General features: G+C 38.9%; 3 protein-coding genes across 3 annotated transcripts; all 3 read right to left on the bottom strand.

Moving 5' to 3' along the window:
• Window positions 1–1,359: 1,359 nt before the first annotated feature.
• LOC137743647 (pentatricopeptide repeat-containing protein At1g03100, mitochondrial) lies at window positions 1,360–4,180 on the bottom strand. The gene has a single exon (XM_068483579.2). It carries the CDS (start codon window positions 3,798–3,800, stop codon window positions 1,443–1,445), a length of 2,358 nt encoding a protein of 785 aa, XP_068339680.2. The 5' UTR covers window positions 3,801–4,180; the 3' UTR covers window positions 1,360–1,442.
• Window positions 4,181–6,766: 2,586 nt separating this feature from the next.
• On the bottom strand, window positions 6,767–9,579 carry LOC137741617 (vicilin Jug r 6.0101-like). Its single transcript, XM_068481313.2, has 4 exons — window positions 8,873–9,579; window positions 8,326–8,582; window positions 7,943–8,236; window positions 6,767–7,514 (listed from the first exon to the last, which is right to left on the bottom strand). The coding sequence occupies exons 1-4, from the start codon at window positions 9,390–9,392 to the stop codon at window positions 7,053–7,055; spliced, it is 1,533 nt and encodes a 510-aa protein (XP_068337414.2). The 5' UTR covers window positions 9,393–9,579; the 3' UTR covers window positions 6,767–7,052.
• A 6,447-nt stretch (window positions 9,580–16,026) lies between these two features.
• Window positions 16,027–18,197, bottom strand: LOC137743315 (uncharacterized). Its single transcript, XM_068483182.2, has 6 exons — window positions 18,058–18,197; window positions 17,606–17,688; window positions 17,424–17,519; window positions 16,712–16,815; window positions 16,494–16,630; window positions 16,027–16,384 (listed from the first exon to the last, which is right to left on the bottom strand). The coding sequence occupies exons 2-6, from the start codon at window positions 17,663–17,665 to the stop codon at window positions 16,302–16,304; spliced, it is 480 nt and encodes a 159-aa protein (XP_068339283.2). The 5' UTR covers window positions 17,666–17,688; window positions 18,058–18,197; the 3' UTR covers window positions 16,027–16,301.
• Between the last annotated feature and the right edge of the window lie 5,317 nt (window positions 18,198–23,514).

Genomic DNA, 23,514 nt, shown 5'->3' on the forward strand with positions numbered 1-23,514 from the left:
AATTTTCAATAACAAAAGGAATATCACATAAGTACTATTCTAAAAATCTTGGTCACTGCCACTGTCTTGATTAATCTTTACGTTTGAAAGTTAATAAACTCTAAGAGACTTGTTGAATACGAAGACTCATTATATATTTGTTCGCATTTTTTTTATAATGTTCTAATGGAGATTAGTGTTTTATTGATGAAAGCTTTTATATTAGAAGGATGGTTGAATAAAAATGTGAAACGGTATTGGTTTAGTTGTAAAAGCAAGATCTACAAAGATTCTTCACTCAATAGTCTAATTTGGGGTGAATAATTTTGGCAATTTCTTTACACGATATGGATGATTTTGGTAATTTCCTTACACGACATGGATAATTTTGGCAATTGATTTTCTCAAATTCTTGCTTTTGATACGTTCACATAGTGCTACTAGTTCATGTGTTATAGTTTGAGTGAACTACGTGGTTAATATTGAGAAGTTTCAGCGTACTGTCACATCATCGCGTGATATTACTAATTCACTTATATTATATTAAACCAATCTAGTATTATTACCAGGGGCGGACTGACTTAGGGGCAAGCGGGGTCAACTGACCCTCCAAACTCCTGTAAATCTCCATGGATGACTTGGATGCTGCCCCTTTGAAAGTTGGAGTTGCCCTTCATATATGCCCCTCAACTGCTTGATAAAATGCGTTAGAGAGGTATTGCCCCTTTACAGTCTAGTCCTAATATTATTTACCTCTGACTTGTTTGTTGATTGTGATTACAATTGTAGGCAGAAAAAAAGAACCAAGTAAAAAACTATCCAAAAATGCAAAGTAAATGAAATGGTGATCTCAGAGAATAACAAAGCATCATCATTCTTGGACAAATATATTAATGGGATGCAATGATATCAGGCATTGTTAGTGTGTTCAAGATAAGTGTGTTTCTTTGTTAAGCATTCATATGGGAGTAGCCTTGGAACATGTTAGTTACCCACGCAAATGAGGCATTAATAGGTGTGCAATATGCCTTTTCAAATGATTTCAGACCTATCAAGATTCGATGAAATGACGATATACATGCTATTTCTGTTTAAAAAAAAAATTGCGCGTTGCACACTGTTCTTACTGATCCCCCTAATATTCTTTTTTGGATCCGCCACTAATTATTACAATACCTTAGGTTCGTGATAAATCAACATGTCATTCACTTATATTATAATATGTAAATTAATAAAATCTATTGAAAAATAAAAAACCCGTCACAAAATATTATATTGAGTGATTTCATACCTAATTATACTAGGACATTTTGTGATAAAATCTCACAGGTAGTTAAGTTAGAGAATATATTAGTGCTGGACCGTTGAGTGAAGAACTAATTGACATAAGCAAGCAAATCATACTTTATTAACTTGATTAGGCTGAAATTGAGGCATGTATGAAGCAAATAAAGGCGTTCTCTTCAACAAACTCCAACCCAATTCTTAAACACCAATGCAGCCTCCCTCTTTTTATGTTGGGATTCTGTCTGGAATTTGGGAGCCTTGCCTTTGTAACTTGTTCTATGGTACTTCAAGAAAAGCGTCCGGTACTTGTATTTGTCGACAAACATCTTCCCCTTCTCCATCATCTCCACAACTTCATTTGCTCGGCTGAAAAATCCGCCCCTCACGAAGGTGTAAAGAACCGAATCCAGGAGCTCCTGGTCGAATTTCATTGAGGTGGCAGCAGCAATGGACTTCATCTCACCCCACAACTCGGTCACTTCTGTATACTTTCCTCCTACAGCAGCATAACCAGTTACCATAGAATGGAATGTTTGTGCATTTGGGGTGTACCCGAGGCTTCTCATCTTCGTCAGCGCCTTCTCAGCGTCTTGCATGAGTCTCTTCTTGCAGAAGAAATGGATTACGTTGTTCCAGTCGTGAACCCCGGCATCGGATTTCTGCCCTTCCTTGATTTCCTGCAAGAGCTTTACCATCAACTTAGGTTCACCGTCCCCTGCACATTCATGTACTAGCCTCTCGAACTCCTGATGGCCAGCTTTTGGTATCTTAGCCTCCTTCATCTCTCTGTACAAATGGAGGGCTCCCTGTGTATCATTTTGAATAACCCTCGATTGGATCAATGCCTCATAAGAGCTTGAGTCTAGCTGGATCCCGGCTTTACGAGCATCTCTTAAAAGTGATGCTGCATTTCCCGCTTGCTTTGCTTGACAATATGCTTTTAAAAGAGAGGAGTATACAGCTGAACCGGTTCTTACACCAGCCAAAAACATCTCATCGAGAAGGTCATGCGCCTTGTCTAACCATCCAAGTGATATGCACGAATTAATTACATGAACCAAGGCTGAATCGTCATTGGATGCTGGGGAATCTTCTTTGTCGGCCTTTATAAGAAACTCTGCCAAATCCTTGGTCTTGTCTGCTTCCAGAAACGCCTTGACTAATTTCACGAAAATTTTTTCAGTTGGCTGGAGGATACCGCGGTCAGTTGTTACCAATTTGATTTGGCTCGGCAACTTAGCTAACACTGCACCAAGTACTTCCTTTGCATCAGTCTCAAGTCTCAAGAAATTTCTGTCCCTAGAAAACTCATCATAAGATACTAACGGGCTACTTAAACCATTATCTTCATAACCATTTGATTCTACATAGCTTGAACTTTTACCGGACAGAGATCCCGGTCCAAGAGACTTGTTGCCCTTTCCAGCAGCATCAAATACCAGTGTTGCTACTGCAAGAGAACTTCGTGCTGCTTTTGCCTTCCTTAGCATTTCCAAGACCATGTTGGATGCAGAATCTAGATCCCCGAATTTCAAATGGCAAGTCAACAAGCAGTTGTAGAATTGCCGATACTGGATATCGGTAAGGTTGTGGGCTTCATCTATGTATCGTTGAAGTTTCGTAAGCTCATCTCTTCGTCCATTTCTCTCATATACTTGTGCCATTAATATCAACAAGTTAGCGTCCATTTTGACACCAACTCGAGGCATCATGTCAAGGATCTGCTCGGCTTTCCTAGTTGTCCCAAATATGAGACAGCCAGCCAAAGCGACATTGAAAGCAGTAGTATTAGGCTTCATAGCAATCAAAGGTGCATTACACTTCTTACGCGGATCGATCCTGTTATCTTGGAATAGGTAACCTATCTCGAGAATCAACTCTGCAGCAAGGTAAGCCCCTTGAGCTGTTCGAGACATGTAAGCCAAGATTGCAGACCAGGCAGCAACAGGGGGAAACTGTTCCATCTCTACCATCTTTCTCAAAACAGTCGACGCAGGATTAGGTAATCCGGCTTTGGCAAGCCCAAAAGACAGATAAATCAGCGTTTCCTTCTCTAACAAATTCAGTTTACTTTTCTCAATAGCATGTTCTACCAGCCCGTACGCCTTCTCCAGCCACTGAACATCAAAGCTTTCCACAAAACTCGTTACGAGCTCATTCATAACGGATTTCCTAGGAAACCCTTCCATCTGCATATGCCGCTCATGCAACTTCCAAGCATCACTTAGTCTGTGCTCATCAATTGCATTCTGTATCTCCACAGTTAACTTAGCTGGATCTCGAGCCTGGACCAAGATTGTTCCCGCCATAGTCGAAAAGAAGCTTCCTTTAGGTGTAAGTTTATCATCTCGGACTTTTGACTTGGCCAAAGAAGAAGAGCCGGGAAACCCACAAACTGACCCAGCACTCGAAGAAGCTCGAAGATGAGATTCCGATATCCGAGCTACACTACAACTAGCATCAGCAAGTAGAAGATAAAGAACAGATGGGCAAGCTGAAGTTGTCCGATAGCTGAATTTCTTCATACAAAACATCTTATCCAGTCAAAGAAAAATTACCAATCAACTCACTACCCGAAAATCACCAGAAATTCTACCCATAGAAGCAAGTAACCAAAGACATTGAAGCGGCCAACTTCGCTGAGGCATTTTATCAAGCAGGTGGTGATCGACTGAGGTTGAAAGGAGAAGCACGTCCCATTGGACATGCAAGAATAAGTTCAAGTACTAGAAAGGTGGGCATGGTTACTGTTAATTTGGCGTCGGCATGTCGCCGGAGTTGGATGCAAAGAGCCTGGCAGAAGAAGAAGATGAAATTTTGAATATCACAGAGGGAGAGAGAGAGACAGGAGGTGTCGAAGTGAGCGAGGGAAGAAGGCGGGTCCAAAGTTGTGAAATGTGAAAATATGAATTTTCTTTTGGGCTTATCCATGAACAGATGGGCTTATTGTAATTGGATAGGTTCAGGGAAGGGGCAGAAAAGGAAAGGACATTTTGGTATCAAGAAATGCGTATGCAGAAATCATTTATTAAGAAGAAATTGCAATCAAATTATATTATAGCATGACCCAATGACTATTTCAATAAGCTATTAAAATATGAATAATGTTTGACTACTCAAAGATAAGTAGGAACTCATACTCAAAACTCTCTGCGTTTGAATTACAGAGCTTCATGTTTATGATCAGAACTGTTCATATTATAAATCACTTACTAAAAATCATCTCTGCAAAAAATGAATACAACTAAGGTCGTTTGGACAATCTATTGTAGTAGATATGTCGACGGTTTGTAATGTTTTTACTAATTCCATTTATCTGTTTTTATCCAATTCGATGAATAACCGACCTTAGTTATGATTGATTTTTTGTAGAGACGAGATATAGTGATTTATAATATAAACGGTTCCGATTATAAACACATAGTTCTGTAATCATCAAAGAACAATTTTAAGTAGTAACTCCTACTCATGCTCACTGTCGGAGGGAGTAAGGGAACAGGGCATGCCTAGGCCTATCCTGACTTATATATATATTATGGAATTATGCGTCTTTCTTTTGCTTGAAGAGTTGAAGTCATGCTTTCCAAAAATTTCAAACATAACTACAACAACTCATCTCACAATTAACTTTAGTATTTTATTTATTTCCCTAACACAAATTAATAGCATTTAAATCAAAGCAATATTTCGCCCTTCTTTGAAGAGAAATTGTTCAATTTTCATTTAAACTTTTAACAGTGCTGTCAGGTGCCAGAGCTATTCCCTTTTTTCTTGTTGAAATCTCATACATTTAATTTATCACCCCAAATTCTAAATGTATTCAACAAATAAGTTTTAAATTTCTTTAGTTCTCTATTATTGTTTCTTCTTTATTCTACATAATACATGAGAGTTACGGTTTGTAAAGTTTTTATTGACCTAATTGAATTTAATAGTATAGGTGACGAAGTTATAATACAATGATTTTAAAACATAAAAACTCGTCGCGGGCAATTATAATTTTTGTGAATATGTAATATTATCTATGCATGTTATGTTGGACATTTGATTACTTTTAATATATATAATTAACATGATGTTTAATAGATTTGTAAATACTATATTTAAAAAAATATATAAAAAAGAAAAAAAACTTTGTGAGAGGCCCTCCTCACTGAAAAGTCTGGCTCCACTCATGCTTTGAGTAATCAAGTATTGTTTTTAAAATATAATTGTGAATCGTTTTTATTGACCGACTCTAATCATTTTTTTGTTTTGGTTTGGTTAAGTGACCGATTCTAATCCCTAGCTAAATTAGCTACTAGCCTACTACGTACTTCAACAAACTAGAGACCTACAAAAACCACCTGCAATCGGAAAAGGAAAAATGGCCGTTCTGCTGATGCCATTCTCCATTGCACCACCAGGCCATCATCGCCATAACCTTATTTGTAAGGCCGGTTTGGTCATCACAACACATCAACCGCAAAGCCTATTCCAAAGAGTCAAGTTTCAAAAATCTACTCAACGTGAATTTGTTAGTGATTACCAAACTTTATTTGAGTTGGACACTCACATTCTCTCGAAGCCTGAGCGAACAAGGACTAGAAAGTATGTTGATAAACAGCTGGAGAAAGAAGTTTCTGCTAATCCAGAGGTTGGAGGCATCTGCGGAGAGAGTCGTAGAATTGGAGACGAGAAGTTGAAGAATCATACGTAAGGGTTCAGAAGTATCGGACGAGGAACGCATGCTAGCGGTGGATATAGAGTAGTGAGATTGTTAGCAAGTTTTTGGAGAAACCCATCCAGCCCTTGAGGAGAGGGGGACTTGGAGGAGTAGTTGAAGGAAGTGTAGTTTCTAGTGACTATTCTTTAAGAGTCGTGTTTGACGGAGAAGACAGTACGAATTCATGGCTAGCTAGCTGCCTCTAACAACTATTCTTTTACGTAAAGAGATTAAATTTGCAAACTAAATGATGTGTTGCCAATTATAATTAAGCACATTAATCAACAACATTAATCAACACAAGTAATAATTCAATTATCAATTTCCATGACATTTAGTTATCACATTTAATCTTCCTAACATTACCCCTCTCTCTCTCTCTCTCTCTCTCTCTCTCTATATATATATATATATATATATTCTTGCAATGCCACAAGATATTGATTTGTTTGTAATGAGAATATAACGATGAATAACAAGCAGAAAAGTGGATTAAACGAATCCGCACCTTTTTTTTAAAAAATTTTAAAGTTAATTGTTTAGGCCCATTAACGCTTCCTGCTCTCAATCATAGAGATGTACGCTAAGCACACAATGGCATCGCTGGCCAAGTTCTCAGTTCGCTTAACTGAAAAACTACGAAAAAACAGTAGCTGCTGCCAGCCCTATCGTTAGGATGCAACGAGGATAAAGTCGAGTGTATCCTTCACTACTTAATAATTGCGCTATCGATGAACGGATCTTCTAATTTTGTTGTGCAATATTCTACACTAAATTAATAGAACGCAAAATAAATGAAAACAAAACATACTCTCATCCCTTGCTCTTGTTTAAGATCACAACCCGAAATTTACAACATTTAGTTGGCATACAAGTCCTGACCTCTTACTTAAGGTTACAAGCCAACATTTACATTAGTTGACAGCGTTATAATATACATATAGGTACCACAGAAGTCCTGATCTCTTATTCAAGGTTACAACCCAACATTTACATTAGTTCACCGCGTTATAATATATATATCGGTACCCCAAAACTCCAACATCCTCCTCCTTAGGGCTTCTCACAAAACCTCGAACTTTCATGCATAAACCCAGCCGTGCTGAGGCTGCTCATTTGGTCCTTCGAAAAACAACTCATCTTTCTGGTTGTTGAAAATACTCTCCACCTCGCTCGCTGGCACGTTAAACGACAGCTCCTTGGCTTGCCTATCGAACTGGCTCACCACATTGTTCTTCCCTACCAGTGGAAACCTAATGTTGTCTCGAGCATTGACTTCGAAGCAGAGGAGTTGGAGGTTATTGTTCCTTGAGGCAATGATTGTGACAGGATGGCCGGCGGGGGCAACAAACACCGCTCCGCGCCTCAAGTCTCCGCTCATCTTTTGGTAAGTTGGGCTGCTCTTTTGTCTCTGTTGTGACCTTCCACTGTGCTGGCGTTGTTTGCCAACATGCGGGCATGCCATCTCAAAGTGGCCTTCACCATCTAGCACAACTGATATCTTTGTAGCCCTTGAGTTGAAAAATGGACCTTCCATAGCACCCTGTATCACAACAAAAACGGAGAATTCATTGGTTACTCATTTTTAAGCTACGTAGGATTTGTGTGAATTGGATTGGTAAAATTTAAAAAGAAATACGAACATGTCGCTCTTCTGAATTCAAGAGTTCAGTGAAATCACTGTCTGCAACATATCTAAGTAGATACTTTTGCGAAATCACATTTTGACACGCATACGCAAAATTAAGTCATTAGACACGAAAAGATGAGTTTACAAGCTTATATGAAAGAAGCAAGTCCACACTTAATAAGAAAAGTCAATCACTAAAAACGTGAAAGGATCGATGATTTATAAACTTATGTAAAGAAGTCATCAAAAACATGAAAGGATGAATTTATGCATGTGTCCAACTATGGTTTGTGAAAACATGATTTGCAGCTCGAACCAGTATTTTTTTCATATGTTCTTACCCTGGTGATGTTAGCAAAGGAGACGAGGAGGTCAAACTCCTGAAGCTGCTTGAAGTCTTTGAAATCAGCTTCAAAGAGACGGCCAAACTTGTTTTCTTGGGAAGCATGCTTCTTAAAAAGATTGAATGAATCTTTTGAAGATGATTCACCGCCATGGAAAGGCAGCGGCCAAATGCCTTCACTGCCGCCATGACCATGCTGCTGGCTCATTCTCTGTACTTGTTCTTTGGAGGCCCTTATGATGCTGCCTCGCCTCTGCTGCCCAAATAGTCTATCCAACTTATTCCTATCCGTCTGTTTAATTAGAAGCACAAACATATTTAACCCGCCATATTAGTAAAAACGCACAAATATTCAACAGAAATGGAATTGAAATATGTTACCTTAAAAGCGGCTTGGAGAACTTCGGGGCTGAATGCTTTGAAAAAGGATTCGGGGTCTTGGCCGCCGGCCGAGTGAAACGCCTCGTATTCTCCGGGGGTAGAGACTGTTTTGAGAAGTTCGACAATATGGAGCCCTTCATTCTCGTCTCTGTTGAGTATATAAAATGGGGTGCCTGCCGGAATCCTAAAGAGATCTCCACGTTCAAGATTGTGGCTCTCTTTCTTCTCCTCCTTCACCACAGTGATTGTTGGCCGACCTTTATTCACATAAAACGAGAAAAAATGGATTATTTAGGACCCAAAAAGTGAAAACTTTGTGGTTGTGGTATTAACGTCTTAATGAGTTAATAAGCGTACACATAATTCATCTTATTATGTAGTACTGAAATCAGCACCACATAGATTATAGTTTCAATAAATATATAACAGTATATTACGTACTATCAATATATATATATATAGTCATGTTACATATTATGATTAGACGTAATTCCAGTACCATACAATAATTAAAATAATTAGGACAATTACTAAACAAGTGACTTGCCTTGGAAAACAAATAGGACACAATCGGCATCAAGATGAGTTGGAGCAACGAATGCATGAGGTTCCGTGACAAGAAACCCGACTCGAAAATTCTCAATCCCACGAAGAAGATCAGACCTTTCGTTGAATTTCTGCAGAACCTGAACCCTACCTTCCTCAGTTTGAACCCTCGTCTCGAAATGCTGGTCTTCGAAGAAGTAAGGATTCTCGTCTCCTTCTTCTTGTTGTTGTTGCCCCCGCCCCTCGAACTCCTCTCTCTCACGTATGTAAAAACTTCCTCCTTCCCCTCCTCCTCCTTCCCACCTCCCCCGCTGCTCCTCCTGCTCGCTCTTCTGCTTGATGTAGTCCTCGCACTTCCTCTCGCACTGTTTCTTCTGCCACTCCTCAAACCCTCGCTGGTGTTTGCACTGGTGCTTACACTGCTTCAGCTCCGGATCTTCCAAAGCCACAGCAACAAAAGCACTCAGAAAAAAAGCAGACAGCAGCAAGCAAACCACAAGTACACTACCTTTCAAATCCATAACTCTATACGAATATATCTCAGATTTTTGCTTAGTTTTTCTGATGGAGGTGATGAACGCAAGAAAACTATAAATATGGAGAGATTATGGGATAAGGAAGTAGGATCGAAGCCATGCATGACGACGAGTGTCCAGTGTCCGTGTTACGTGTCGATTGATGGATCAATCCAGAGCTCCAATGGAGTATATATATTTCGATATGCCTTCTAAGCTTTTGTAGCGTCAGGTTTTGGTTCTGGATTTGCTTTGGATTGCTTTGTCCTGTAGTACTTTAATTATTTCGGAAGTAGAAAAAGTTGGGGGATTTTTTTTCTGGCGAGTTTTATCGGCATGCAAAAGGATGCGTCTGCTGTGTGTCTTGTGCAGCGCTCGCCATGTCCATGTGAATAACATGGCAGGAGCCCGTACGTGTTTGAAATGGTACCAGGCATATTGTTTAGGTTGATAAAAATTCAAACTTTGATTAATCGTCTGAAGATGTTCTATGTTTTTGTTTTCTAGAGAGAAGGCAGAAGAGCAAAAGACTTTCTGTATATTTTTTCTTAATCTCCAAAGACAAAGTTACAAGACTATATCTTTCCACAGCCGGTCTAAAACCAGATCCTAGAACTAGGGACCTAGTACTCCTCTTCGACCATTAATGGTTCTTGGAGGATATCATCCATCCACTTGGAAGAAGATGAGAATGCTCAGTACAATTAAAAGTAAAACACCAGCTGTAATCTTTCTAAAACTAGGAAAGGAAACTAGCCGTTGAATTTAAAAAGTTCCTTCTAATTTTAGTAAGGTCTTCATTTCTTCATGCTTTTCTGCTTCCTTTCTGATTTCATCTGCAGGATTACCTTCTGCAGGTTGTCTCTAAAGCTAGGAGGCAGCTTAATTCTCAACAGCCTCTCCTAAGCTGCTTACTGGCTTCACTCCTAACTTCATCCTCAAGTAATTGAATCGATCTTTAGGCAAGGCTTTTGTAAATATATCTGCCAACTGTTCTTCACTTCTGCAATACTTCACATCAATGGATCCTTGCTGCAATGCTTCTCGAATAAAATGATACTTCCTGTTTATATGTCTGGTTCTCTGATGAAAAACAGGATTTTTGACCATTGATATTGCAGACATGTTGTCACAAAACAATGGTGTTGCATCAGCTTGCAATTCACCAAAATCATCCAACACAAATCTTAGCCAAATGGCTTGAGCTGTTGCTCCAGCTGCTGAGACATATTCAGCTTCTGCAGTTGACAATGCAACTGTGTTTTGCTTGACTGAGGCCCATGAAAAAACACCACTTCCAAAGCTAAATGCATATCCAGATGTACTTCTACTGTCATCTTCACTTCCAGCCCAATCTGAGTCACAAAAACCAATCAAAACAGCCTCCTTGTCCCTTGTGAATTCAATACCATAGTTGAGAGTGCCTTGAATGTATCTGAGAACTCTTTTAGCTATTCCCATGTGTTTTTTCGTGGGACCATGCATGAATCTTGATAGCAAACTAGCAGCATACATTATATCAGGCCTGGTTGCAGTTAAATATAACAAACTGCCAACAATCTGCCTAAATAAACCTTCATCAGTCAGCTCACTTCCATCAATTTTCTTCAGTTTCTCACCAGTGGAAAGAGGAATTGTCACAGACTTACAATCCTCCAGTCCAAACTTTGCAAGTAAAGACTTTGCATACTTACTTTGATGAATAAAAACCCCTCTTTCAGTTTGTAGAACTCCCATTCCCAAGAAATGGTGTAAGAGTCCTAAGTCAGTCATCTCATATTTCTGCATCATGTCCCTTTTAAACTCACTGAGCAATGTATTGCTACCTCCAGTGTATACTATATCATCAACATATATAGAGACTATGATCATATTCCCTTCATCATCAGTTCTAGTATATAAGGTAGCCTCACTGATGCTTCTTTTGAAATTGCAGCTTGTGAGATATGTGTCAATCTCACTGTACCAGGCTCTAGGAGCCTGCTTCAAACCATAAAGTGCCTTCTTTAACTTATAGACCTTGTGACTTGCATTTTTGACTTCAAACCCTTCTGGTTGCTCAGTGTAAACCTCCTCCTCAAGTACTCCATTCAAAAAAGCTGATTTAACATCTAATTGGAACAACTTCCAACCCTTCTGTGCTGCAAGGGCAATTAAGGTTCGAATTGTATCTAACCTTGCCACTGGAGCAAAGGTTTCATTATAGTCAATGCCAGGTTTCTGAGCATACCCTTTTGCCACAAGCCTAGCCTTGTGTTTTTGAACTGATTCATCTAGATTCAGTTTGGTTTTGAACACCCATCTGACTCCTATAACAGGCTTGTCTGCAGGTCTTTCCACAAGCTCCCAAGTTCCATTTTTCTCAATGGTTTCAATCTCAGCATTCATTGCTTCCTTCCATGCATTGTCTTCAATAGCTTCATGATAGGTTTCAGGCTCAATGATAGTCATATGACATCTTGCATAAATGTCTTCCAAGCTTCTCAGCTTCTCAGGTGTATTACTTGGTGTTGAGCCTTGACTAGTACTGCCATTGTTACTTCCAGTGGCTTGTTCATCACCAGACACTAATTGTGTGATATTTGGAGAGTCACAGCTTTGAGTTTCATGAATGTGCCCTTCTGGTTCAGTTAGCTCTGGATTCTCATTTTCAAAACTGAGTGGCATGAAAACAGTTTCTTCTTGCTTGCTTTCCCAATTCCATGATTTGCTCTCATCAAATATAACACTTCTTGAGAGTATGATCTTCTTAGTTTGAAGATTATAGATCCTATAACCTTTCTCACAGCTGCCATACCCCATAAATATTCCCTTGTTTGCTTTATCATCAAATTTCTGTCTCAGATTTGATGGAATGTGGCTGTAACAAATACTTCCAAACACTCTCAAATGTTTTACACCTGGTTTTCTTCCTGTGAAAGCTTCAAATGGTGTTTTACCCTTCACTGAGATTGTAGGACACCTATTATGCAAGTACACTGCAGTTCCAATTGCTTCAGCCCAAAAAATCACAGGAATGTTCTTCTCAGCCATCATTGATCTGGCCATTTCACAAATAGTTCTATTTCTTCTCTCAGTAACACCATTTTGCTGAGGGGAGTATGCCACTGTTAACTGTCTCTCCATTCCAATATTAGAACAGAAATTCAAGAATTCATGGGAGGTATATTCACCTCCTCTGTCACTTCTCAGCTTCTTAAGCTTAAAACCACTTTGCAGCTCAACAAAAGCTTTAAATTTCTTAAACACATTGAACACATCAGATTTGTTCCTTAGAAAATACACCCAACACATTCTTGAGAAGTCATCTATGAATGTTATGAAGTATCTGTTGCCACCAACAGATTCATTTTGCATTGGTCCACAAACATCAGTGTATACCAGTTCTAATGGTTGACTAGCTCTCCAAACTTTCTCTTTATCGAATGGTTCAATATGCATCTTCCCAGAAACACAACTCTCACAGACTTCCTTCATCTCAGATAATGCAGGCAATCCAAGCACCAATCCTTCTCTCTGCATCCTTTTCAGACTGTTAAAGTTCAAGTGACCAAGCCTTTTATGCCAGATCCTTGACTCTTCTTCAATTGAAGCTTTTCTAGCCACTGCATTTATAGATTCAAAGGACAATGGAAAACATCTGTTCCCAGTCATAACAACCTTTGCTACCACATTTTCAAGATTACTATCATCAAATATCACAGCCATGTTACCACCAAATAGAACATAATAACCGTGTTCCATCATTTGACCAACACTTAACAGATTTTCATCTAATCCTGGAACCAGCAACACTTCAATTATGTATCTTTTCCCTCTTCTTGTCTCAACTACAAGTGTTCCTTTTCCTGTGGCTTGAACGAGATCACCAGTACCCATTTTCACTTTGCAGGTCACTGACTTATCAAGATTGATCAATAAAGACTCTTGAGAAGTCATGTGATTACTGCAGGCACTGTCCACAAACCACACAGACTTACTTGATGCAATTGAACTTGCATGACAAGCATAGAACATTGTTCCTGTGACCAGATCTTCTTCCTTTGCACAATTTGCAACTTGTTTACCATTATCACAGTCCTTAGTTAGATGACCAAACCGACTGCACCTGCCACATTTGGGTTTTCCTCTATATCTGCATATACCAAAGTGATATTTGTCACATACTTGGCATAGTGGTTTCACATTACCTTGACTGCCACTGGTTTGTTTGTTGTGTGCAGGAAACTTGTTGTTCCAGCCACCACCAGTACCATTATTCCAGCTGCTATTCTGACCCCAGTTCTTTCCCTTCTTATACTGACCAAACTTTGGATTTGATTTATACTGAGACCCTTTAAAATTTCCAGTGCCACTTCCATTTCCTCCAACTTTAAGACTACTGAAAGCCCTCTCAGTACTTGTGTATTTGTCTCTTTCATCATGTAAATCTTCCCTCTTATCATAAACTTTCACTGAGGCTAGGACTTCTTCAATCCTAATAGTATCTAGATCTCTGGTTTCTTCAATAATCGACACTATGGACTTGTACCTTCTACTTAGACTCATCAACAGCTTTTGAACAATCCTTTTTTTCTGTTACATCTTCTCCTAGAGATTTCAAGTTGTTTACTATCTCAAAAAACCGAGCCAGGTAGTCATCCAGAGATTCAACATCATTCATTCTTAGATATTCAAAATCAGCTCTAATGGCTTGTAATTTCACAGCTCTTACCTTTTTGTCTCCTCTGAACTCTCTTCTCAAGATTTCCCAGGCACCCTTTGCAGTCTTCTCATTTCGGATTCTGGGAAAAAGTTCATCAGTGATTGCTCCTTGAATAAGACTTAGAGCCTTGGCATTCTTGATCTTCTCCTCCTTTGTAACAACTGGTCTTTCAACTGGAAAGTGCTCTGACTCGCTTTCTCCTTCTTCCTCAGAGGTCTCCTCTCTGGAAGTTTGTTGTCCAGCAAGACCAATTTCAACCACATCCCATAGATCGTATGCTATGAGAATGGTTTCCATTTTTACAGCCCAAAAATCGTAGTTTGAACCATTAAATTGTGGTGTTCGTAAATCACCACCGGAGGAGCTTGATCCGGCCATCTTCTCAGGTAGCACAGCACAAATGGTTATAAAGGTACCACCTTTAACCCTTTCTGGATTTGTATCTTCACAGAATCACGTCCCTTCTTCGAAATCAGACCTAGAGCTCTGATACCATGTTTGAAATGGTACCAGGCATATTGTTTAGGTTGATAAAAATTCAAACTTTGATTAATCGTCTGAAGATGTTCTATGTTTTTGTTTTCTAGAGAGAAGGCAGAAGAGCAAAAGACTTTCTATATATTTTTTCTTAATCTCCAAAGACAAAGTTACAAGACTATATCTTTCCACAGCCGGTCTAAAACCAGATCCTAGAACTAGGGACCTAGTACTCCTCTTCGACCATTAATGGTTCTTGGAGGATATCATCCATCCACTTGGAAGAAGATGAGAATGCTCAGTACAATTAAAAGTAAAACACCAGCTGTAATCTTTCTAAAACTAGGAAAGGAAACTAGCCGTTGAATTTAAAAAGTTCCTTCTAATTTTAGTAAGGTCTTCGTTTCTTCATGCTTTTCTGCTTCCTTTCTGATTTCATCTGCAGGATTACCTTCTGCAGGTTGTCTCTAAAGCTAGGAGGCAGCTTAATTCTCAACAGTACGGACATGTAAGGTTCTAGCTAACAAACAAATTTATCCATTGACTTCCTCAATTTATTTTCGTTTTTAAATTTATTTTCTTGTCACATTTTCTCACTAGTATCTTGCAAATTTTCGTTTTGAATTATAACGTAGATATTGATTTGAATTTCGGTTCAAAATAATTCACATCATAATATTTTTTTTATTATAACTTCGTCATCAAGTTAATGTTATTTCTTCACTTTTATGATGGAGGTTTTTTTTCACTCTTAGTTGAAAGGCTAATCGAGTCAGAGTATGTCAGTTTATCAGGGTTGTTATATTTTGATATGGGCTCCACCATATCCCAGCTCCACCATATCCCGAGCACGACTCCGCCATAGCATAATATTGTTCGCTTTGGGTCCCGACCATGCCCTCACGGTTTTCTTTATGGGAACTCAAACGAGAACCTTCTAGTGGGTCACCCATCTTAGGAATGCTCTCGCCCGAACTCGCTTAACTTCGGAGTTCCGATGGAATCCGAAGCCAGTGAGCTCCCAAAAAACCTTGTGCTATATGAAGATGGGCATGTACGTATAAGGCATAGAGGAGTGCCCGTTAGCTGCGATGTGCTTCTCAACAGTCATGTTGATTCTAAGTTACATATGCTGCTTCTCAACTGGCAGTGGTAGCAAAGAGTTTGGGCGAGTGTGAAGCCATGGCTAATGGGTTAACGTATAAATAACAAGCTTTTTTGTTTTCGGGTTTAATTTCTAACAGATTCTACTACAATGGTTTAATTTAATTTTTTTTACCGCAGAAACTATCTTTTGACTACTCTAACACCACGATGACCATTTATCCAATTAGGCATGACCCAAGCACCTTTCCGATTGTTTGCCAAACATATGTAGAAACGTTTTGTGTTATCTTGAAAAAATGTATCCACTGTTAGAGATCCATGTATTTGTATGGCGATCAGAAATGGTCCATATGCAAGAATAAGTTCATCTGAGATTTTAAGTAAATTAACGGCCTTAAACCTGAGAAATCCTATAGCAAACAAGCCGTTTCGTTTGTCCAATGTTACCAACGAAATAACAAAATGTAGGCACATATTCAGTACAAGAAATTCTTAAACCATTTTCACCAAACATACGAGAACTAATATGCTCCCATTTCTTTCGGGTTTTGATCACAAATGGTCTCATTTCTTTCTGCTACAATCTTCCATCCAAGCTTCAGAATGATAGTAGGAGACTAATTATCTCAAAGTTCAGGCATTCCCTTCCCCGTCTTAGCGTCATATGTCTTCTCCAACACGACATCCATCGGAGTGTCCTTGGGGCCAGCTGCAACCAAAGTTTATTTTCGATTATCAGCAGAAAACATGGCGAACTGAGATATTTGTTATATAAGTAGCAACAAAAGAATATAGATCTCAGGACTTGAGATAAGTACCAACAGTAGGTCTTGGAGTAGTCCTTATTTTCAAGATCTCAGGACGAGGGATTATAGATCCCGATGCGCCTAATCCTCTAGATACTCGAACTTTCGTTCCATCCTCAAGATATCTCACACCGACCTTAACAGGCCTCCTGCAGGATGAAAATTTTGATCACCACACTGAAAGTGAAACAAAGGAAAAAAACATAATGTGAAGATGAGTGCATCCATACCCTGTCACCGGATCAACAACTTGCACATTTGAGGCATGGAGAGGCGCTTCGACAGTGAAAATCCCACCTTCATGACCTTGGCCTTGCTTGATATGTTTCTTTACCTGCAATGACAGAGTAATTGTTCAGCAGCAACCAAAATCCAGATAACTCATTGGAACCGAATAAACAAAAGCCTTGAGCATTGAAAGAAATTAGATTGAAACGATAAGAATTGGATAGAAAAAAGCCTTGAATATCATATACTACATTATTCTCGTCTGCATGGTATCCTTCAGGCCCCAATGATTTTTTCAACACAATGGGACACATTGCATAGGCATTGCACAAGACAGCGAATTTCACTACTAAGATGACCCTTAGAAGAGCTTCCAACCGTCAAAGATACTTTTAATAAGTAAGCATACTGTCCACAGACTACCAACCACATTACACTGGCCAATTCCACTTGCTCAATGGTAGGCGTGAGAAAAGTGCATAACCCCAAAAACATGGTCGAACATTTTTGTTGCAATAATCATAGAGATCATCTACAATCTCAATCGGATTGGAGTGACCAGAACAGAACGGATCCATAACAAGTTTTCTCACGAAGAAAAATGCTATAATATTGAATGAAACAGTATATAAAGTTGCTCAAAGAATTGCAAGACAAAATCAGATAAACCAAAACAGTATTACCAAATTACAAATCATAGGGCTAGACTAATACCAGATTTTTGCCTTCCACGATGACACGATTCTGAGAGCGAATGACTCGCTTGATGACACCCGTCTCGCCCTTGTCTTTGCCTCTTGTTATCATCACCTGCACATGAGAATAGAAAATTGTTAATTAATAAATAATAGATAAAGAAAGAGGGACAGAGAAAATGATATACATTCCCCCCTCACATTATCTCCTCTGAGAATTTTCCAGTGCCTAATGAGTTTCTCAGCTGCTTTCCAACCCATTTCGAATTAAACCCAGATATCTCCTGCAGAAGCCAACAACAAACATTACAACCAAAATTTTTGGTATTTCAAAGGCAGATTAAGATCACACTCACATCAAATGATCAAACCACATAGCATACGAAACAACCTCATTTCCTAATCAGCAAGTGGGTTAATCTAATTTTTCCTGATAAATACAATTTTCATAGAAAATATTGGATTTAAAAGTAAAGAAGCGAACAACCCAATTGCCAAACGAGTTCCAACTTGTCAAAACTCTTTGAGACATTTCGTCAAGCACCTGGTGGTCATGCTATGCTTAACGAGAAATTACAAGGAAAAAAAGGTACTAACCATTACACGAGAAACAATAAGCTCAACCAAGTACAGGAAAACCCGAAATTACTCACAGTTAACTCGGCGTCCCTACGAACTGTGGATTTCGCCCAGAAAAGCTCGCCCGGCAGAAGAAAAAAAGAAGACGACGAAGTTCAGAGTTGGGAAAGGCTTTAGGGGAAGAGAGAAGAAAACGATTTCTATGGTTTTATGATTTCTTTGGGCTTCAGGTTGGGCCCATCTTCCATTTACTGACTACAGGCCCAAGAAAAATTACCAACACGAGTGGTTTGTAATTTTGGCATGAATTTGGTGGAATTTGTTTAGAGGTGGAGTCAAATTAGAATTTTGAAGTATTTAAAAAGATTTTAAAATTATGGGATAGTTAATCGGATTTTAAGAGACATTCAGCCAAAATGATTCTCAAATACATGAGACATACCACAAATGTGACATCCCACGCCGCCCAGGAGAGTGATCTTTATATGTATATTCTCATCCCTACCAAGCACGAGGCATTTTGGGAGCTCACTAGTTTCGGGTTCCATGGGAACTCTGAAGTTAAGCGAGAAGGGGGTTAGAGCAATCCCATGATGGGTGACCCATTGGGAAGTTACTCGTTAGTTCCCAAAAACAAAACCGTGAGGATGTGCTGGGGGCCTAAAGTGGACAATATCGTGCTACGGTGGAGTCAGGCCCAGGAAGTGGTCCCGCCCTGGCCGGGATGTGAAATTTGATATCAGAGCCTAACCTTGACAGTGGCATGCCGACGAGGACGTCGGGCCCCTAAGGGGGGTGGATTGTGACATCCCACATCGCTCAGGGGAGTGATCCTTATATGTATATTCCTATCCCTACCTAGCACGAGACCTTTTGGGAGCTCACTGGCTTCAGGTTCCATGGGAACTCCGAAGTTAAGCGAGAAGGGGGCTAGAGCAATCCCATGATGGGTGACCCACTGGGAAGTTGCTCGTGAGTTCCCAAAAACAAAATCGTGAGGGTGTGCTGGGGGCTCAAAGCGGACAATATCGTGCTACGGTGGAGTCGGGCCCGGGAAGTGGTCCCGCCCGGGCCGGGATGTGAAATTTGGTATCAGAGCCTAACCCTGGCAGTGGTATGCCGATGAGGACGTCAGGCCCCTAAGGGGGTGGATTGTGACATCCCACATCGCCCAGGGGAGTGATCCTTATATGTATATTCCCATCCCTACCTAGCACGAGGCTTTTTGGGAGCTCACTGGCTTCGGATTCTATGGGAACTCCGAAGTTAAGCGAGAAGGGGGCTAGAGCAATCCCATGATGGGTGACCCACTGGGAAGTTGCTTGTGAGCTCCCAAAAACAAAACCGTGAGGGTGTACTGAGGGCCCAAAGCGGACAATATCGTGCTACGGTGGAGTCAGGCCTGGGAAGTGATCCTGCCCGGGCCGGGATGTGACAACGAAACTCAATTTCTACATTTTATATTATCACTATCTTCTACTTCTTGCTTTTCCAATTAACCAATTACCTCCAACAAATATAATGTATTCAGAAGTAGATGTGATAGGACCAATCTAATCTGCATATGTATAACCTTCAACATCCAAATGATCATTCTTTGAAACACCAAACCGTTACGAGGAACTAACTTCAAATCTCTCTCAATATGACCCACAATATTCGTGTGAGAATCACTAGGCAAAAGTGCATGAATTGTCTCTCTACACTAGATCAAGATATAAACTTAGTCGTTGATTCTGCTCAATCGAATGCTATCAATTGGTTTGCAAACCAACATACCAGTTTCAACCAATAAATCAAGTACATATATATATATATATATATTTTTTTTTTTTTGACAAGAAAATACCAGTTTTAAACTAATCCATATAACTTAGTCAATGATTCTGCTAAATCAGAGTAACAATAAGTTTGCAAACCAACATACCAATCTCAACCAATAAATCAAGTGCATATTTTTTTTTTTTTTATAAACAGGAAAATACCATGAAGCAACCTCAATTCCAAAATATTTTCTCACCCAATTCCTTCAATTCATGCTTAGAAGCTAGATACCTTTAAGGGCAGTATTGTAATTCCCCATTATCATCACCAGTTACCACCATATCCATCAACTTAGATAATCGATTTAGTTAACTTATCCTTTCGCCGCTTCAAAAACAAAATATATACAAAGACTTCCGAATTTTACACACAACACCTTTCTTGGAAGCTATATCAATGGTAGGTGGAAGATCAATATACTTTCTCCATGAGATCATTACAGAGGAAGACATTTATAACATCCATTTATAGCAGAGGCTAATTCAGATAGCAACTAGGGACAAAATCACCAGCGTATGATACCATACCATGAATGACTATTGCACCAGGAGCAAATATAGAGAGAATTGAAAAGAAAGATTCATCACAGTGGAGTCTAGCAGTGATCATTTTTATAATTTACCATTTATCTAGCAATTTTCTGTGCTTCACCGATTCTTTATATAATCATGTAGAACTTTTGCAATCCAAATCTGATTGCAATGTGGCAAAATATCCGGACTCTTAAGAATTGTTTCCTCATCTAGGTAAATATTGAGGATGTAAACGTTGACCTTTGTATTTACTAATAATTTTCTCTAATTGGCAAAAAAAAAAAAAATTGTAAAAAAAAAAAAAAATCAGATTAATATCTAAATAGAGTATATGTAGACTGATGCCAGATTGTGCCTTCTACTATTACACGATTCTGATAACGTTCTAGGATTATTACTACAAATACGTTACTTGAGAGGATTCGTTGTATACTTATATCTAATTCCATATTAATTTTTTAAATCTACACACATTTGAAGCCTATAAATACAAGGATATAAAAATGACATCACACGTCTAGAGTTATTTGTAAGATTTTCACCTTCTACAAAATATATTTTGCTTTCTCTGAAATTTTAATTGTAAAGTTGAGATGGCAAAAAACGTGTCCCTCCTCGGTTTTTTAATCATTTTTGTTGTTCTTGGTTCAGGTAATTGATCTCCTTATAGCCTTTTTTGATTAACTATTATATGTAAATTGATTTTTGATCAATTTCTCTCAAACTTTGAGTTATCAAACTATGCATGTCATAAAACTAAATGAGATTAAAAATAAGCTAAAATTTCAACAAACGTTGTTGCATCATTTCTTAAATGCATTAAGTTTTATTTTGCAAGTGGTGGATAGGGCATTTTTCTCAATCCACTGCCTCCGATTTTTAAAATTTTCTGTCTCTTAATTTAGTAATATTATTTGTAATCAAAAGAATAAGTTTTATTTGAATGCTTAACTGTGATTTGTGTAGCTTCCGATACGGTGGCGATGAGACTTATGGATACCAATATTGGTGGTGGCTTCTGCACGTCGGTGGAATTAGATGTGCCGTGTGCAAATGCAGGGCAGGACAAACCATGCTTAGATAGATGTACCTCCAAATTTCCTGGATCCAATGGTAACAAAGTCCAGTCACGGTGTGGATATGTCCGTGGGCAAGGTATTGGAGTGTTGAGATGCACGTGCACGCATCCTTGCTAAATTGCTCATGCTATTATTCTCAGTCGTGTGTCTCTTCATGGATTATTAATATTAATAAGAACAGAAATAAAACTAAATATTGTTTTGTTATTATGTATCCTCATTGTACGATAAATCTTGATTGTTATTGATGTATTAAAAAAATATTGATGGGATTATTTACTTCTACTCATAAATGGAGAAAAATTACTATTATATGGATTCATTCAAAGTTGTCTCTTGTTGATTCTAAGTTTAAACCCATAACGTATATGATTATGAATGTGAAACAAATAAAAATAAATACCTATTTAAGATGCTTTCTTGAATCACTACAAGACAAGGATTGTACAACAAATAAAAATAAATCAAGTACACAATTTTTTTTTTTTTTTTTTGACAAGAAAATACCAACCAATAAATCAAGTGCATATTTTTTTTTTCTAAACGAGGAAATACCATGTTTGGTTCAAGCAATCTCAATTCCAAGAAAATATTTTAAGTACTCACCCTATTCCTTCAATTCAAACTTAGAAGCTAGATACCTTTAAGAACAGTACTGTAATTCCTCATTTTCATCATTAGTTACTACGTATCCATCAACTTAGATAATCAATGCAGTTAACTTTTCCTTTCGTCTCTTCAAAAACAAAATATATACAAAGACTTCCGAATTTTACACACACCACCTTTCTTGGAAGCTATATCAGTGGTAGGTGGAAGATCCATATACTTTCTGCTTGAGATCACACTACAGAGGAAGACATTTTTAACATCCATTTATAGCAAAGGCCAATTCGGATAGCAACAAACGAAATCACCGGCGTATTACTATTTATGTAGCAATATTCAGTGCTTGACCGTTTCTTTATATAATCATGTAGAACTTTTGCAATACAAATCTGATTGCAATTCAGCAAAATATCCGGACTCTTAAGAATTGTTTCCTCATCTAGAGTAACTATTGAGGATGTGACGTTGATCTTTGTATTTAGTAATAATTTTCTGTAGTTTGAAAAAAGAAAAAACAATTGTAAAAAAATTCAGGATGATGCGTGTTTAAGTCGTGCGGGGAATATGGAAACCACTGAGCATGTTCTAAGGGATTGCCCCATGGCAGCGGCTGTACGGTTTTCAAGTTTAGGTTTGAGAGTGCAGGAATTTAGAAGGATGACATGCGGGATTGGTTGATTCAGTTGGTACAAAGTTCTTCCTCGCATACTTTTGATATGTGTCTCGTCCTTATTTGGACACTTTGGAGGACAAGAAATGAGTGGGTTTGGAATGGAACTCAACTACCACCAAGGGAGGTTGGAATTCGTGCAGAAGGTTGGTTATTAGAATATAAGAAGTCCCATGCCGCGTTAAAATTGCATTTAAACCAACCGTCGTCAGGTTTATTCCATCGATGCTTGGTTCGATCAATTTTCTTCACTTGCAGTGAGTGCCACTTCTTATATTCTAATAACCAACCTTCTGCACGGATTCCTGGCACTCACCGCAAGTGAAGAAAATTGATCGAACCAAGCATCATGGAATAAACCTGATGACGGTTGGTTTAAATGCAATTTTGATGCGGCATGGGACGAAAGGTCTAAGCGGGGAGGTGTGGGAGTGGTAATCAGGAGCAGCGGGGGAGCTTTCACTGCTGCATTGTCGAGACCAGCAAGGGCAGCGACGTCGGCACTGCATATGGAGCTTCTTGCTGCGCGTGGTGCAGTTTTGTTTTTCTAGCAGTTCTGTCCAAGAGGGACGAAGGTGGTCTTCGAAGGAGATTCAATTCTTACTATTGCAGCTATGAATAATCAAGAAAAACCAAATTGAGGATTGTTCTTCTCTGGGGCCTTTGATTAACGATCTCCGTGAGTTCCTTACCGTTATTCCCCAGAAGAAACTAAGTCATATTAGAAGGGAGGCCAATCAGGTGGCGCACCGTCTTGCTCGCGTGGGGATTGGTTCAAGCCAAGAGTTAATTTGTCACGGGGAGCCCCCAGGTTTT

The sequence above is a fragment of the Pyrus communis genome, chromosome 11 (assembly GCF_041283825.1).
Source record: "Pyrus communis isolate YQ-2024b chromosome 11, ASM4128382v1, whole genome shotgun sequence".
Taxonomy (NCBI): Eukaryota; Viridiplantae; Streptophyta; class Magnoliopsida; order Rosales; family Rosaceae; genus Pyrus; species Pyrus communis.

Bases quoted from the DNA above. Each gene is read 5' to 3' on its own strand.
- LOC137743315 (XM_068483182.2), bottom strand. From the start codon at position 17,665: ATGGGTTGGAAAGCAGCTGAGAAACTCATTAGGCACTGGAAAATTCTC. The intron at 17,520-17,605 runs GTGAGGGGGGAA...TCTCATGTGCAG, and splicing joins AAATTCTCAGAGGAGATAAT to GTGATGATAACAAGAGGCAA. The intron at 16,816-17,423 runs GTATTAGTCTAG...CTGTCATTGCAG, and splicing joins TCGTGGAAGGCAAAAATCTG to GTAAAGAAACATATCAAGCA.
- LOC137743647 (XM_068483579.2), bottom strand. From the start codon at position 3,800: ATGTTTTGTATGAAGAAATTCAGCTATCGGACAACTTCAGCTTGCCCA.
- LOC137741617 (XM_068481313.2), bottom strand. From the start codon at position 9,392: ATGGATTTGAAAGGTAGTGTACTTGTGGTTTGCTTGCTGCTGTCTGCT. The intron at 8,237-8,325 runs GTAACATATTTC...CTAATTAAACAG, and splicing joins TTCTCCAAGCCGCTTTTAAG to ACGGATAGGAATAAGTTGGA. The intron at 7,515-7,942 runs GTAAGAACATAT...GTTGTGATACAG, and splicing joins CCTTTGCTAACATCACCAGG to GGTGCTATGGAAGGTCCATT.